This window comes from Hemibagrus wyckioides, linkage group LG09 (assembly GCF_019097595.1).
Source record: "Hemibagrus wyckioides isolate EC202008001 linkage group LG09, SWU_Hwy_1.0, whole genome shotgun sequence".
Classification (NCBI taxonomy): domain Eukaryota; kingdom Metazoa; phylum Chordata; class Actinopteri; order Siluriformes; family Bagridae; genus Hemibagrus; species Hemibagrus wyckioides.
This window is the reverse complement of record NC_080718.1, coordinates 8,721,032-8,737,905: the sequence shown is the minus strand read 5'-3', so window position 1 is coordinate 8,737,905 and position 16,874 is coordinate 8,721,032. Positions and strand designations below refer to the sequence as shown.

Sequence of the window (16,874 nt, the reverse complement as noted above, 5' to 3'; positions counted from 1 at the left end):
TATTGCTGTTTTTAACAATGACATGTATCCTTGTCTCCATTCTAATCAATCTGCTTGTCAGGACTTATTAAATAACAGCTGGTCTCGTTCAAGTCATCAAATAAATCAATCGTTTTGCCATTAATAAGGGCATCACAGGAATAGGTTGTGTACTGAAAGATGTGAAGAAACTGAGAATCTGGACAGAATGTCTTGAAATTAAGGATCTTCCTCATCTTACAATTAATTGCTGTGAGGGAAAGAGCTACTAAGTGGAGAGTATAAAGCTCACATCCATTAAAATCTATAGAACACTGATTTGGTTATGTTCAGACCATGGGAGCAGGCTGTATAACTCAGCCAGGAAGGCATACATTCAACCTCAAGGCATACGTCCATCTGTGGGGGCATTCAGATCATCGCCAATTTAAAGCTTATATGTTGAGGCTACTGAACTCTCAAATTATGTTCATATTTACATTTATGCCGTTTGTCAGATGAAGTTGATCAATAAATACATCAATACTGGTCAAGGACAAAGAATACCATTCTGTCTGAAACTGTTGGGAGATAATACAGCAAGAAAAACTAGCACTTAAACCCCTTAATCCACCACTTGGGTGCCAGAACAGAGAATGGTCTTGTTGCATGCTGGTGGGTTTAGCCCTGCAATAGTCAGCAAAGCTATTAGCCAATAATTATCCAGCTTATCATGCAGTATTCTATATTGTTGGTTGAGAAATATGGCATGTTTGTTTGGCCTATGGATTAATACACATCTAAAAACAGTAAGTTGATCCAAGTGTGCAGACACATGCTGCAGCTAAACAAATCATGGCCCTAACAAGGAACAAAAACAATAACATCCCAATGATTACAGCCAACAACTTTTAAGTATTGGAGAAATTTTTTGGTCATACACTTCGCAATACAGTGAGGGGAAAATATTATTTGATCCCCTGCCGATTTTGTACATTTGCCCACTGACAAAGAAACGATCAGTGTATAATTTTAATGGTAGGTTTATTTTAACAGTGAGAGACAGAATGACAAAAAACAAAAATGCATTTAAAAAATGTTATGAATTAATTTGTATTTTAATGAGTGAAATAAGTATTTGATCCCCTATCAGTCAGCAAGATGTCTGGCTTCCAGGTGTCTTTTATACAGGTAAAGAGCTGAGATTAGGAGCACTCTCTTAAAGGGAGCACTCCTAATCTCAGCTTGTTAAAAAGTATAAAAGACCTGTCCACAGAAGCAATCAATCAGATTCCAAACTCTCCACCACGGCCAAGACCAAAAAGCTGTCCAAGGAAGTCAGGGACAGGATTGTAGACCTACACACAGCTGGAATGGTCTACAAGACTATCGCCAAGCAGCTTGGTGAGAAGGTGACAACAGTTGGTACGATTATTCGTAAATGGAAGAAACACAAAATGACTGTCAATCTCCCTTGGTCTGGGGCATGCAAAATCTCACCTTGTGGAGTTTCAGTGATCATGAGAATGGCGAGGAATCAGCCCAGAACTACACAGGATGATCTTGTCAGTGATCTCAAGGCAGCTGGGACCATAGTCACCAAGAAAACAATTGGTAACACACTATGCCATGAAAGACTGAAATCCAGTAGCGCCCGCAAAGGCCCCCCTGCTCAAGAAAGCACATGTACAGGCTCATCTGAAGTTTGCCAATGAACATCTGAATGATTCAGAGAACTGGGTGAAAGTGTTGTGGTCAGATGAGACCATAAATCGAGCTCTTTGGCATCAACTTGCCTTGTTTGGGGGAGGAGGAATGCTGCCTATGAACCCAAGAACACCATCCCCAGGTGACAGGACAATTGTACCGTATCAAAAGGACGATGGATGGGACCATGTACAAGTCAAAACTTGGGTGAATGGCCTAGCCAGTCTCCAGACCTTAATCCCATAGAAAATCTGTGGAGGGAGCTGAAGGTTCGAGCTGCCAAATGTCAGCCTCGAAACCTTAATGCCTTGGAGAGGATCGGCAAAGAGGAGTGGGACAAAATCCCTCCTGAGATGTGTGCAAACCTGGAGGCCAAGTGCAAGAAACGTCTGACCTCTGTGATTGCCAACAAGGGTTTTGCCACAGAGTAATAAGTCATGTTTTGCAAAGGGGTTAATAATACTTTTTTCACTCATTAAAATGCAAATCAATATATAACTTTTTTTTTGAAAAAGGATTTGGATTTTTTTGTTATCCTGTCTCTCACTCCATTAAAATGATAGACTAATAATTTCTATCAGTGGGCAAACATACAAAATCAGCAGGGCATCAAATAATTTTTTCCCCTCACTGTATACAGATGTAATAAAGGCTGGAGATCATGTGTCGGCTGCTTTTGTGGTTAACCATCAGAAAAGTAGAATACAGATTCATCAGTTTGTTTAAAATCATGTCTCTATGGCATCCCTCAAAAATTAACACCCTGCTTTTGTCAATATTTTAAATGGTCAAGAAAATGGTGTTGCTACAGGTCCTCAGCTTTAGAGTTCAAAAAATTGCAGCTTCCCTATTCTAATTTCAAACTGTTGTCTTCAAAAATGGCAGAGCAGTTAGGATCAGTATAGTACAAATAAACCTGACTCAAATTTTCATTACAAGCACTCCAGACCAGTCTCTGGTTTGGAAAGACTGACGCTTGCCATGGGGATCATTTTTTTGAGCTAGCTTTGACTTTACATTGGACAGGGACATCTCCCAGCAGTCAGTGCCACTGAGTGCAGACTGTAGTGTAACTTCTGATTGATTCAATCCAGCATTTGTTTTCTGATTATACTAATAGAATAGATGTTATTAACATCTTGTTAGTATATGCTTGTACTATTAAGAACTGAATTCTAATTAAATAGAATTTTGTAAGAAATTTTCACATTGAATCTGGTCATTTCCAGGTGAGTTCCAGCTGCGTTTGCGTCAATTGGAAAAGTCACTCCTGCAAGCCCTAAATGAGGTCAAGGGTCGAATCCTGGATGATGACACCATCATCACTACACTGGAAAATCTGAAGAAGGAGGCAGCAGAAGTGACCAGGAAAGTGGAAGAGACGGACATAGTCATGCAGGAAGTGGAAACTGTGTCGCAACAGTATCTGTCACTGTCCTCTGCTTGCAGCAGCATCTACTTCACCATGGAGGCTCTCAACCAGGTGTGACTGCAAATCTTTGCTTGGCAGTTTGTGTAGTGCAGAAGCCAAATAAGAGATGAAATATTCTATGGAACTTCAATCCCAAGTACCACTATAAGTTAATGTTTATTGTTGCTGAAAGATTTCCTGTAACTGCTATTGATCTTAAGTTATTCATGGACACATTAATGGTCCTGTTTGTTTGTCTGGGTTGATTGATCAACATATTCCACAACACTTCCACAGTCAAGGTCACTTTTAGGTTATACAAAATTAATTATAGCTTTTCCCTTTTGCAGATGCACTTCCTTTATCAGTATTCCCTCCAATTCTTCCTGGACATCTACCACACTGTGCTGTATGAGAATCCAAACTTGAAGAGTGTGAGTGACCATATGCAGCGCCTTTCCCTTATTACCAAGGATTTGTTCCAGGTAAGTCACTGTTCATTATGATACTTGGCCTACTAACTGTTAACAATGGCTTACAATTGCATTTTATTGTCAGTGCAGTGTTTGAGCTGGTATTAACCTTTGCTTTTGCCCAGGTTGCTTTCAACAGAGTGGCTCGAGGCATGCTTCACCAGGATCACATCACTTTTGCCATGCTGCTGGCTAGGATCAACCTAAAAGGCATAACTAGGTAACCAGTTTACATATTAAAAATTGATTTTGTTTGTGATTATACTCACATAGGTCAATTGGATGCCTGTCTGTTATTATAAGGGTAATATACAGTAACATGAGTAAAATGGGTGTGTGTGTGTAAAATCTATGTGTATAGTGAGTTTGACAAGGGTCAAATTGTGATGGCTAGACGACTGGATTAGAGCATCTTCAAAACTGCAGCTCTTGTGGGGTGTTTCAGTTCTGCAGTGGTCAGTATCTATCAAATGTGGTCCAAGGAAGGAACAGTGGTGAACCGGTGATGGTGTCATGGGTGGCTAAAAATAGAGAATAGAATAGAGGGCCTGTGTTGTACTACAATGAGTAAAACTTGCTTGCGACTTTATATCCTCATGAATTTTCTGTTGTATTTCAGTGAACCATCATATGACCCAGAGTTCCAGCACTTCCTGCGTGAGAAGGAGATTGTCCTGACAGGCACAAGTGCACCTAAGGTGAAGGGCCTGAGCACAGAGCAAAGCGAGGCCATGGTGCGCCTCAGCCGCCTGCCCTCCTTCAAAGACCTGGTGGCTAAAGTGCAGGCAGATGAGGTGAGGCAAATTAAGGTGTAATCAAAGACAAAAGGCCAATATATGTTTGGAAGTGGACAGTATTTGTTATTTTAGCTGTTTACTACAGTATCTGAAGTACAAAGGCCATCACTGACAAAGATTAACTTTTACCATAATGGTTGAAAGAGAAGAGCATGAAGAAGAAAAGAAACTGACCTGAAGCATACCAACTCCTCTTATAGTGTAGGCATGTATGGTTGGTATGGGAACTGTTCCCCTTGTGTGTCAGCAGGATGATTTTGTATGAACTTACTATGGCTATATTGTCTTCTTACACTTTTTAGAAATTATTGGACAGGGAACAGGAGATCAGACAGGACAACATTCATCTGATTTTAGATGTACAGACTATTAGGTTAAAGCTGAAAGTCTGCACTTTGAAGTCATATTTATTATTTAATTTTAACTCTGATATCCTGTGATAGCTGTTGAAATAACCTTAACATTGTCAGTGTCCAAATATTTACAGACCTGATTGTATTAGAGGGGGAAATGTGTGGGTTTTAAGGTTGTCGTTTGTGTTTCAGCAATTCTTCATGTGGGTAGAGAGTAACTCCCCTGACCTCTCTGTGCCATACCTCTGGGCCGAAGACAAGACGACCAGTAAGCTGTAGTAACATTTTATGTGATCTAGTTTTAGATAAACCTGTCATACACTATATTGCCAAAAGTATTCGCTCACCCATCCAAATGATCAGAATCAGGTGTTCCAATCACTTCCATGGCCACAGGTGTATAAAATCAAGCACCTAGGCATGCAGACTGTTTTTACAAACATTTGTGAAAGAATGGGTCGCTCTCAGGAGCTCAGTGAATTCCAGTGTGGAACTGTGATAGGATGCCACCTGTGCAACAAATCCAGTCGTGAAATTTCCTCGCTCCTAAATATTCCACAGTCAACTGTCAGCTGTATTATAAGAACGTGGAAGTGTTTGGGAACGACAGCAACTCAGCCACGAAGTGATAGGCCACGTAAACTGACGGAGCGGGGTCAGCGGATGCTGAGGCGCATAGTGCGAAGAGGTCGCCAACTTTCTGCAGAGTCAATCGCTACAGACCTCCAAACTTCATGTGGCCTTCAGATTAGCTCAAGAACAGTGCGCAGAGAGCTTCATGGAATGGGTTTCCATGGCCGAGCAGCTGCATCCAAGCCATAGATCACCAAGTGCAATGCAAAGCGTCGGATGCAGTGGTGTAAAGCACGCCGCCACTGGACTCTAGAGCGGTGGAGACGCGTTCTCTGGAGTGACGAATCACGCTTCTCCATCTGGCAATCTGATGGACGAGTCTGGGTTTGGCGGTTGCCAGGAGAACGGTACTTGTCTGACTGCATTGTGCCAAGTTTGGTGGAGGGGGGATTATGGTGTGGGGTTGTTTTTCAGGAGCTGGGCTTGGCCCCTTAGTTCAAGTGAAAGGAACTCTGAATGCTTCAGCATACCAAGACATTTTGGACAATTCCATGCTCCCAACTTTGTGGGAACAGTTTGGAGCTGGCCCCTTCCTCTTCCAACATGACTGTGCACCAGTGCACAAAGCAAGGTCCATAAAGACATGGATGACAGAGTCTGGTGTGGATGAACTTGACTGGCCTGCACAGAGTCCTGACCTCAACCCGATAGAACACCTTTGGGATGAATTAGAGCGGAGACTGAGAGCCAGGCCTTCTCGTCCAACATCAGTGTGTGACCTCATAAATGCGCTTCTGGAAGAATGGTCAAAAATTCCCATAAACACACTCCTAAACCTTGTGGACAGCCTTCCCAGAAGAGTTGAAGCTGTTATAGCTGCAAAGGGTGGACCGACGTCATATTGAACCCTATGGATTAGGAATGGGATGTCACTTAAGTTCATATGCAAGTCAAGGCAGGTGAGCGAATACTTTTGGCAATATAGTGTATGTTTTAAACTTGTTTGTGTCCCTTAGCTCCCATTGGCCAAGCTGTGCACCAGCTACTGCTAATCCAGGCATTCCGACCAGATCGTCTGCTAGCTATGTCCTCCATCTTTGTGGCCAAGGTCTTGGGAGAGAGCTTCATGTCCATTATTGAACAGCCAATGGACTTGGCCAACATTGTGGACAGTGAGGTAGGGACTATGGGGCTTTGAGATCTATGCCATGGTCATGCTAACTCCCAGTATGATTACATATTTCAAAATTGTTTTCAGCTTCTCTTTAATCAATTCTGCTGAAATGTTATTTTTCCAAATTGTAAATCATAGTATTTGTGATCTACATAATGAAACTTTTCTAGGTGAAGCCAGGAACTCCAGTGCTTATGTGCTCTGTGCCTGGTTATGATGCCAGTGGCCTGGTTAGAGACTTGGCTGCTGAACAAAACAAACATATTACCTCCATCTCCATTGGTAAGAAATCAGTTTTCTACCTGTAGTCTCAACAGTCTTACAAAGATGAACAATCTGTCAACTTGATTTTTCTGCACAGGTTCTGCTGAAGGCTTCAACAAGGCTGACCGAGACATTAACACAGCAGTCAAGTCTGGAAGGTGGGCAAGACTGCCAGTAATCAGATTCTCTGAAATTTTGGTGCATTAGGATGTCTGCCCTGTCTAAACATAGAGAGCTATTAACCTCTGGGGGATTAAATGTGAACTCTTCTTTTTGTGTTGTCAAATAGATGGGTAATGTTGGAGAATGTACACTTGGCTCCTGGCTGGCTAATGCAGCTGGAGAAGAAGCTGCACTCCATGCAGCCTCATGCCAGCTTCCGCCTCTTCCTCACCATGGAGATCAACCCCAAGGTCAGCATTACTGACGTCTATGTTTATCTACAATTTTGTATTTGATTAGTTTAAAAATATAATTTATGAAATTAAGTTGAGAAGTTTAAGAATCATATGAAATTTTATGATGTGGTTATCTGAAGTAATATTACCTAATTTGAATTAGGAAAAGCTTACATTTAACAAATCAAGCAGAACTGGATAATCAAAGCTTGGAGATACTTGACTGTCTCACTCGATAACGCTGATTTTTTGACAACTTGTGTATTCTGCAGGTTCCTGTGAACTTGTTGCGTGCTGGTCGCATTTTTGTCTTTGAGCCACCCCCTGGAGTGAAGGCCAACATGCTAAGGACTTTCAGCAGCATTCCAGTAGCGCGCATGTGCAAGGTGAAGATTGAGCTCAAACAGGATTTATTTTCTTTTTAAACAAAGCTTCAATCTTTTGCCTTTTTTGTTTTTGGCTTACTAGTATCATGAATAATAAAAAGGTATAAACCTTAATTAGTAAACAACCATTAATTCGTTTCAGGCTCCCAATGAGCGTGCGCGGCTGTACTTTCTCCTGGCGTGGTTCCATGCAGTCATCCAGGAACGTCTCCGCTATGCGCCACTTGGCTGGTCCAAGAAGTACGAGTTTGGAGAGTCTGACCTGCGCTCAGCCTGTGACACAGTTGATACCTGGCTGGATGACACTGCTAAGGTCCGAAATTATTTAAATCTTGCTTAAATGCGAGATGATTAACATGTTTATTGGAGTTGGGTAAATGCAACACTAATCCATATTGCTGGTTATTCATAATTGCAAGGCTATTATGTATATGAGCATTTCTATGTAAAGTTTGTAGAAAATACACATTAAGAGATTTCTTAGTATTAAATTTTCCTGATTTTTGTTTGTAACAGGGTAGACAGAACATCTCTCCTGACAAGATACCATGGGCAGCACTGAAGACACTAATGGCTCAGTCTATATATGGAGGCCGTATTGATAATGAATTTGACCAGCGCCTTCTAAACACTTTCCTGGAGCGCATCTTTACTACTAGCAGCTTTGACAGCGAATTCAAGCTGGCACTCAAAGTGGATGGCCACAAGGATATTAAAATGCCAGATGGTATTCGGTCAGTGAAAAATGAGCTCTGCTACATAGGATTAAAAAACCTTAAAGGGTTGGCACCTTTTGTTTGTTTTAATAAGCATCAGAATTAATAATGTATTTGTTTTGCAGACGTGAAGAGTTCATGCACTGGGTGGAATTGCTTCCAGATACTCAGACTCCATCTTGGCTAGGTTTACCAAGCAATGCTGAGAAGGTTCTTCTAACCACTCAGGGTGCGTTTATTTATCTCCTGTCTTTTATATTCTTTATATCTGTGATTAGTGGATTTCCACTCCTCTTTCTGATTGCCATGGATACAGCTTTTGTCTCATGTCTTCTCTATTAATATTGGTTCTCATCTTCAAAGGGCTTTCTCTAAAGTATTCTGTCAGCATCTACAGGGCCTTACATGGATTAAACATTTAACACAGGATTCGTTTCCATTGTGTGCCCTGAGCTGAATACACAATCTCACATGTGTATGATCTTCAGCAGCTTATTTGGCTCAGTTGCCCCTTTGTAAACTCTAAAGTTTGTAGACACATAACCATCACCCACATATATGTGCTTTTTGAACAACCTACTCCAGATTTATAACAACATTCACTCTTCTGGGAGGGCTTTTCACTGGATCATGGCTGTGGAGATTTGCTGACTCTACCACAAAAGTAGTGAAGTCAGGCACTGATGTCAAGAAGACCTGGGGTACCCTTGTATGTGCAGGCCTTTCGAGTTCATCTCCAACCTTGCTAAACCATGCCTTCACAGATCTTGCTTTGTGCACAGGTGCATTGTCATGCTGGAACAAGTTTGGGCTAGGCCTCTTAGAAATTTGTACCAAGGGAAATTGTAATGCTGAAGCAAAAAAAGGTGTGCTTCCAAATTTGTGGCTCAAGTTTGGGGAGGGTCACCATTTGGGCACGATGGTCAGGTGTCCGCAGACTTTTGGCTGCATAGTGCCTACATCTTTTTCCATTCCATTTAATGAAAATATGGATTTTGGATCTTTATGCCATACAACAGCAAGAGGCACTATCCATGAGCTGTACTCTGATCATACACATATAGAGTGAGTGTGTCCTTCTGAGGGCTGGGCTATGTCCTGACCCTCCAGCAGCTGTATTTCACTGCCATCATGTCAACACATTCTAGCTTCCAGCCTCTTTTTATTGCTTTGTTAAACCTTCTTAAGGTTATCACCCACTATGCATGACATCCCTGAAATATGTAATGTATGTGGTGCCATTTGCATGGTGGAGACAAGTTGCTTGCTTCCTTTCCCTACAAGCTCTAAGCTGGGTTTGCTGTAAAAGCAAAAGATCCCTGCAACTTTGTAAGCCAAAATATTTTTCCCTTCCCTCCTTTTTTCCTATTGTGTTTATTCTGGTTCCTGCCATTTTTGTTCCTGTCCACCACCACAACCCTTTGCCATGGTCCTGCTTCCCTTCCCTGCTCTCCCCAGGCACAGACATGATGGGTAAGCTGCTGAAAATGCAGATGTTGGAGGATGAGGACGATCTGGCCTATGAGACAGAGAAGAAACGGCGTACAGCGTCATCCTCAGATGCCCAACCGGCATGGATGAGGACGCTGCACAGTACTGCATGCAACTGGCTCCAGCTTATCCCGCTGTCTGTCAGTCCACTTAAACGTACCGTGGAGAACATCAAGGTGGGTTCTGGAATACAACTGTCCTTACACATTATACCAATCAGAAGTGAGCGCAGTAGAGGTTTGTCCATGGACATCATCGATCAGCAAAGGTTAATCTTTGTAAAGCACACATTTACAGCTCCATACTTTTCGCTGCCTACTTAGCATCGATAGATTCATTATTGTACCTATTCAACAAAAATGGGACTACTACAAGTGCTAACAGAGGCCCATTGGCATATGATCTGGTTGTATAGCATATACTCTCACCATGGGGATGCCTGCACATTCATGCAGTTATCTAATATGTAAAAGTTTTTGCCATTATGTTGATTAGTCATCACCTGTGTCTCAAATCATTCAAGTCAAGTCATCAAGTCATTTGGAAGGCTAAATATGAGGTATTTAAAATTCAACAGTAATTCTAATAGGAAAACGTAAGTATGAAACATGCTAGTTTGTTTTATGGAGGTAGATAGACAGGCAAAAACACTAAAATAGTACACATTTAAATGTAGCTTCTTATTTTAATGTGATTCCCAGTCATTTAAAATATTAGCACATAAAATCTATATTCAATATTTCTAAAAAAAGTATAAATTAAAATGTCATTTAATGTCATAGTGAATGACCGCTCTAGTTAAATCAAGGCATTTAATGAGTCATTGCGAAAATAACAAAACTTCAAACTAATCTAAATTTAAGCATTTAAAGGTAACTGTAGTTTCCATTTGGTCATGTTGCATACCCACACTACAAACTGCTTAAACATCCCAGCAGCAATGCTGTGCCTGATGCACTTGCACCAGTGGCCAGCCCCATGCTGACATCATAGTTCCATTGAAATTGATTTATTAATTGTTAGAAATGTATATAACCATACATAGACATTTCATTGTTTTCATTTTTCCAGCTTACTTTAGTTCCTGCTTGCTCTTCTATCTAGAAGACTTTCCTATGTTGGGAAACATTGCAAATCTTTGTGACTGTTATAGAGCTTCTTTTTTTTTTATACCATTTCTATTACTGTCTCTATTACAGCTGTCTGTAGGAAGAATAAAGTATTAGAACGCATTTATTAATATAAATCTAGTGTTCATATTGCAGCCAAATACTCTGTTAGAGCTGTACAGCAGTATACACTATATTTTTTGCATACAGTACGTGGGTAAATTGACATTTTCATTGCCGTTCCAACTATAGGACCCTCTGTTCCGTTTCTTTGAGCGAGAGGTAAAGATGGGTGCTCGGATGTTGCAAGATGTACGTCAGGATCTCACTGACGTTGTTCAGGTGTGTGAGGGCAAAAAGAAGCAGACCAACGTTCTTCGAACACTAATCAACGACTTTGTCAAAGGTGGGTTACAAGTGCTTGAGTAATCCTTATTACAGTGATTGGACATTGTAAGGTTTACGTAGGTGGTATGTGTCAAAACATCTACGTGAATGCCAGGATTGAAGATGTTGCAGTAACTTTGCCCAGAGCATCACTCTGCCTTGGACTGCAATTGATTGTGGCAAATACAGTGCTAAAGATATCACAGCAACACATGTATGGAGAGAAGGAGAGAAGGAAATACATTTATGATGGGCAGAAAATACTTTCTGAATGAATTCTTTGGTATTTCCAGGCATTTTGCCCAGTAGCTGGTGCCGGTATACTGTCCCTGCATCTATGACTGTGATCCAGTGGGTGGCTGACTTCAGTGAACGCATCAAACAACTGCAACAAATCTCACAGGGAGCAGCCAGTGGAGGTGCTAAAGAGCTGAAGGTGAACAACTAAACAAAGTCCAGTCCTAAATTGGTGATGAAACTACTTACAAAAAATGTTTTCTAAATTGGCTGAGAATCGTATTTGACTCAGGGCATATACACATAATTTTCCAGGCAATTATGGAAGTTCCACTAGATATGTTTCCAGCAAAAGTTCAGATTAACTGGCATATACATTAAGCTGGTAGAATCCTGACACTGGCATTCTATGCTTTGTAGATGTTTTGTTTTCTTCCCAGTAAGAGAGGGGGCTCTGTATCTCAAGTCTCCAAGGTCCCCAGAAGGGCAACAAACAACTTCATTTTAAATGCACCTAATACAGATTTCAAAACAGTCTTATAACTGTTTTGAGGTTGGCTTAATAGTGAAAGTAGCAATACGTTATTCTGGAGTAGAGTGATCAGACATCCATAAAATTAAATTCAGTTTTATTAAATTTTATGCTTTTAACAATGGACACAAGCTGTGTTAGATACACTATATTGCCAAAAGTATTCGCTCACCTTCCTTGACTCGCATATGAACGTAAGTGACATCCCATTCCTAATCCATAGGGTTCAATATGACGTCGGTCCACCCTTTGCAGCTATCACAGCTTCAACTCTTCTGGGAAGGCTGTCCACAAGGTTTAGGAGTGTGTTCATGGGAAGTTTTGACCATTCTTCCAGAAGCGCATTTGTGAGGTCACACACTGATGTTGGACGAGAAGGCCTGGCTCTCAGTCTCCGCTCTAATTCATCCCAAAGGTGTTCTATCGGGTTGAGGTCAGGACTCTGTGCAGGCCAGTCAAGTTCATCCACACCAGACTCTGTCATCCATGTCTTTATGGACCTTGCTTTGTGCACTGGTGCAGAGTCATGTTGGAAGAGGAAGGGGCCAGCTCCAAACTGTTCCCACAAAGTTGGGAGCATGGAATTGTCCAAAATGTCTTGGTATGCTGAAGCATTCAGAGTTCCTTTCACTGGAACTAAGGGGCCAAGCCCAGCTCCTGAAAAACAACCCCACACCATAATCCCCCCTCCACCAAACTTTACACTTGGCACAATGCAGTCAGACAAGTACCGTTCTCCTGACAACCGCCAAACCCAGACTCGTCCATCAGATTGCCAGATGGAGAAGCGCGATTCGTCACTCCAGAGAACGCGTCTCCACTGCTCTAGAGTCCAGTGGCGGCGTGCTTTACACCACTGCATCCAATGCTTTGCATTGCACTTGGTGATGTATGGCTTGGATGCAGCTGCTCGGCCATGGAAACCCATTCCATGAAGCCCTCTGTGCAGTGTTCTTGAGCTAATCTGAAGGCCACATGAATTTTGGAGGTCTGTAGCGATTGACTCTGCAGGAAGTTGGCGACCTCTTCGCACTATGCGCCTCAGCATCCGCTGACCCCGCTCCGTCAGTTTACGTGGCCTACCACTTCGTGGCTGAGTTGCTGTCGTTCCCAAACACTTTCACGTTCTTATAATACAGCTGACAGTTGACTGTGGAATATTTAGGAGCGAGGAAATTTCATGACTGGATTTGTTGCACAGGTGGCATCCTATCACAGTTCCACGCTGGAATTCACTGAGCTCCTGAGAGCGACCCATTCTTTCACAAATGTTTGTAAAAAGGTTCGTGGCCATGGAAGTGATTGGAACACCTGATTCTGATTATTTGGGTGGGTGAGCGAATACTTTTGGCAATATAGTGTATCTGGATTGTTGCAAATCATTTCTGTAATCATTTCACAGTGGCACAAATCCTAAAATTATATTTCTAAATTCAAGTGCCTATGAAATCAGATTTGCTATATTTGAGCTTTCTTGTGAACAAAAAAAAGAGGGTATCTATCAAAAAGTGACAGGGCTGTCAGCTTAAATAGTAATTTATCGCTTCCAGAAAAACACAATTGTCATTTGTGTACGTTCACATGATCTTTTGAATCAGTTCTCAAAATGATTGTTTTATGGTTAAAATATGTGACAATATGTGTATGTTAAAGGTAGTAAGTTTAGCTTTTTAAATATACAATGTTGTGCAGGTTCTTTTGCAGGTGTAAAAACTTATACCACATACAAGATTTTGAGGTTAATTATGTGAAATGTATTTTAGAATATACATGTGAACCTGGGCAGCCTGTTTGTGCCAGAAGCTTATATCACCGCAACTCGTCAGTATGTGGCTCAAGCCAACAGCTGGTCTCTGGAGGAACTTGCTTTGGAGGTCAACGTCACCTCAGCACAGGGCGCAGCACTTGACGCCTGCAGCTTCGGTGTCAAGGGTGAGTAAAACAGTATTAGCTTCCTTAGATGGCTAACTCATTTTCAGTGTGAAATATTTTCTACTGTACAGCTCATAGTACAACTTCATCTGACTCAAGATGATTTGCCTCTGCTTTTCAACTTGATGTATTTTGCTTGTAACTCAAATAAATAATGAGAGCCAATTCTGTATAGGCCTGAAGCTTCAGGGAGCTACCTGCACCAACAACAAGCTCTCTTTGTCTACCTCCATCTCCACTGAGCTGCCTCTCACACAGCTGCGATGGGTGAAGCAAAGCAACATGGAAAAGAGGAACATGGTAAGGCCTCAATAATTTTTCAGTGCTGCATAAGAATGCATGTGTAAATTAAATAGAACATATAAATTGGCCTCCTTTATTCTTTGTCTTCAGGTCACCCTACCAGTGTACTTGAACTTCACTCGTACAGATCTTATCTTCACTGTGGACTTCGACATTGCCACAAAGGAAGATCCACACAATTTCTATGAGCGTGGTGTGGCTATCCTCTGCACTGAGTAAATGATTGCTTCGCTTAAATGTTAATCGTTCTTAATGTTCTTAATAATCTCCTATTAATATGTGATTCTTCATAGCTTGGTAGGTAACTACTTTGAAAGTGTAACCTTGCATTGGAAATGTAACCATTTATCTTAATAGATTAGAAAGTCAAGGAAATGTGGATAAGGATTGAAGATTTTAAAAGAAGGAAGCTGTATGTGTTTTAGGAGAGAACATGAATGTTGATTAAAGTTTGGGTTCTTTTTGCTTGTTTCTTTTCATAAAAAAGGTAATTGTTGGAGTGGACTTCAAAATAGTATGATTTTGCTGGCTTTCAGAGTTCAGTCTTGAGATTTGAAATGATCTTGAAAACATAGACATAATATCTTACTCATATTATTGTGTATTGAATTCTAAATAAAAAAAAATTGTAACCTGTCTCTTGTACTATTATTTTTATTTAATCTGCTAAATAACATCAAACTATTGAAACAATTGGCTATATATAACATTGAGTGCTGACAGGTGAAGTGAATAACACTGATCTCATCATCATGGCAGCTGGTAGTGGGTGGGATATATATTAGGCAACAAGTAAACATTTTGTCCTCAAAGTTGATGTTCGATCAACTAGATCAATTAGAAAATGGACAAGCATTAGGATTTGATCGAGTTTGACGAAGGGCCAAATTGAGATGGCTAGACGACTGGATCAGGGCATCTCCAAAACTGCAGCTCTTGTGGGGTGTTCCCAGTCTGCAGTGGTCCGTATCTGTCAAAAGTGGTCCAAGGAAGGAACAGTGGTGAACCAGTGACCAGGTCATAGGCGGTCAAGGAGTGGTGACTGGCCGTGTGTTCTTATCCAACAGTCTGTTGCTCAAATTGCTGAAGTAGTTAAATCTGGTTCTGATAGAAAGGTGTCAGAATACACAATGCATCGCAGTTTGTTAGGGTCCCCATGCTGACCCCTGTGCACTGCCAAAAGTGCCAACAAGGGTCACATGAGTATCAGAACTGGACCATGGAGCTATGGAAGAAGGTGACCTGGTCTGATGAACCACATTTTCTTTTACATCATGTGGATGGCCAGGTGTGTGTGTGTCACTTACCTGGGAAACACATGGCACCAGGATGCACTATAGGAAGAAGGCAAGCTGGAAGAAGTGTCATGCTTTGGGCAATGTTTTGCTGGGAAACCTTGGGTCCTGCCAGCCATGTGGATGTTACTTTGACATGTGTCGCCGATATAAGCATTGTTGCAGTCTATGTACACCCTTTCATGGAAACGGTATTCACTGATGGCTGTTGCCTGTTTCAGCTGGATAATGCACTGTGCCACAAACAAAAATGGATCAGGAATGATTTGATGAGTTTGAGGTGTCGACTTGGCCTCCAAATTCCCCAGATCTCAATCCAATCAAGCATCTGTGGGATATACTGGACAAACAAGTCCAATCCATGGAGGCCCCACCTTACAGTACAAGATCTAATGGAGTCCATGGGTCAGGACTGTTTTCAATCTGACCACCTTCTGATCAGTAGGCCAACATGGAGTTAGGTGGAATTGCTATGCTAAAAATACACCAAAATGTGAGTGTGTGTATGTGAAAAAATTACGGCTAAATGCATGAATCACTGCTCTCACATGCAGCTCCACAATAACTGTATATAGGCTTCTTGGCCTCATTAAAGCTAAAACAATATTTTTTAGATGATTTTTTGCATTTATTTGGGTACACTGGCCAGTTTCTTTCTACTGATAAATATTATTCCAAATAACTTTCATCAACAACTAACGATCAGCGATGACATTAACACCACCTGCACTAATATTGTGTGGGCCCTCCTTGTGGCATGGACTCCACAGACTTCTGACAGTGTGCTGTGGTATCAGGCACCAATATGTTAGCAGCAGATCGTGTAAGTGGTACATATCAAAATAACATTACATGAATGACAGCACCCAAGTTTTCCCAGCAGAACATTGCCCAAAGCATCATACTGCTTCTGATGGCTTGCCTTCTCCCCATAGTGCATATTGGTGCCCTGATGATGTAAAAGAAAACATGATTCATCAAACCAGGTCACCTTCATTGTTCAACATTGTTTCCATTGGTACATTTCTCACATGATGCTCACATGTCCACTGTAAGTGCCTTTGGTGGTTGACAGGCATCCACAACAGCCCCATACACAACAAGCTGCCTTGTGTCATTATATAACAAATATAACATATAATCATTCTATAACTGGAAAATGATAAGTAGAAATTATTGAGCAGAAGATTTCCAATAAACACGCATTCTGAGTTCAGACCATTTCTCTTGTTTCGGATAAGATCCTGTATTTTACAGGTGTAAACTTGTGTTGGACTACTTTTTTTTTTTTTTTTTTCTTTTAAACCGCACAACTTCGGTAAAAATGAAGTTGTTCAATCTCACAGCTTGTTTCTGTCTTTCTCTGACCCATACCACT

General features: G+C 41.3%; 1 protein-coding gene across 2 annotated transcripts in view; it reads left to right on the top strand.

The window, feature by feature from the left end:
* Nucleotides 1-14,837, top strand: part of dync1h1 (dynein, cytoplasmic 1, heavy chain 1) — a 45,405-nt gene extending 30,568 nt beyond the window's left edge. For both annotated transcript variants that reach the window (XM_058399324.1, XM_058399325.1), the window contains exons 60-78: nucleotides 2,895-3,148; nucleotides 3,427-3,561; nucleotides 3,675-3,769; nucleotides 4,169-4,343; nucleotides 4,892-4,967; nucleotides 6,289-6,449; nucleotides 6,617-6,728; nucleotides 6,808-6,868; nucleotides 7,000-7,123; nucleotides 7,381-7,494; nucleotides 7,637-7,807; nucleotides 8,011-8,228; nucleotides 8,336-8,439; nucleotides 9,669-9,877; nucleotides 11,063-11,216; nucleotides 11,491-11,633; nucleotides 13,730-13,898; nucleotides 14,074-14,198; nucleotides 14,292-14,837. In XM_058399324.1, coding sequence (XP_058255307.1) covers nucleotides 2,895-3,148; nucleotides 3,427-3,561; nucleotides 3,675-3,769; nucleotides 4,169-4,343; nucleotides 4,892-4,967; nucleotides 6,289-6,449; nucleotides 6,617-6,728; nucleotides 6,808-6,868; nucleotides 7,000-7,123; nucleotides 7,381-7,494; nucleotides 7,637-7,807; nucleotides 8,011-8,228; nucleotides 8,336-8,439; nucleotides 9,669-9,877; nucleotides 11,063-11,216; nucleotides 11,491-11,633; nucleotides 13,730-13,898; nucleotides 14,074-14,198; nucleotides 14,292-14,420 — 2,729 coding nt within the window. In that variant the 3' untranslated portion in view covers nucleotides 14,421-14,837. The remainder of the gene's footprint in view (nucleotides 1-2,894; nucleotides 3,149-3,426; nucleotides 3,562-3,674; nucleotides 3,770-4,168; nucleotides 4,344-4,891; nucleotides 4,968-6,288; nucleotides 6,450-6,616; nucleotides 6,729-6,807; nucleotides 6,869-6,999; nucleotides 7,124-7,380; nucleotides 7,495-7,636; nucleotides 7,808-8,010; nucleotides 8,229-8,335; nucleotides 8,440-9,668; nucleotides 9,878-11,062; nucleotides 11,217-11,490; nucleotides 11,634-13,729; nucleotides 13,899-14,073; nucleotides 14,199-14,291) is intronic.
* The last annotated feature ends 2,037 nt before the right edge of the window (nucleotides 14,838-16,874 follow it).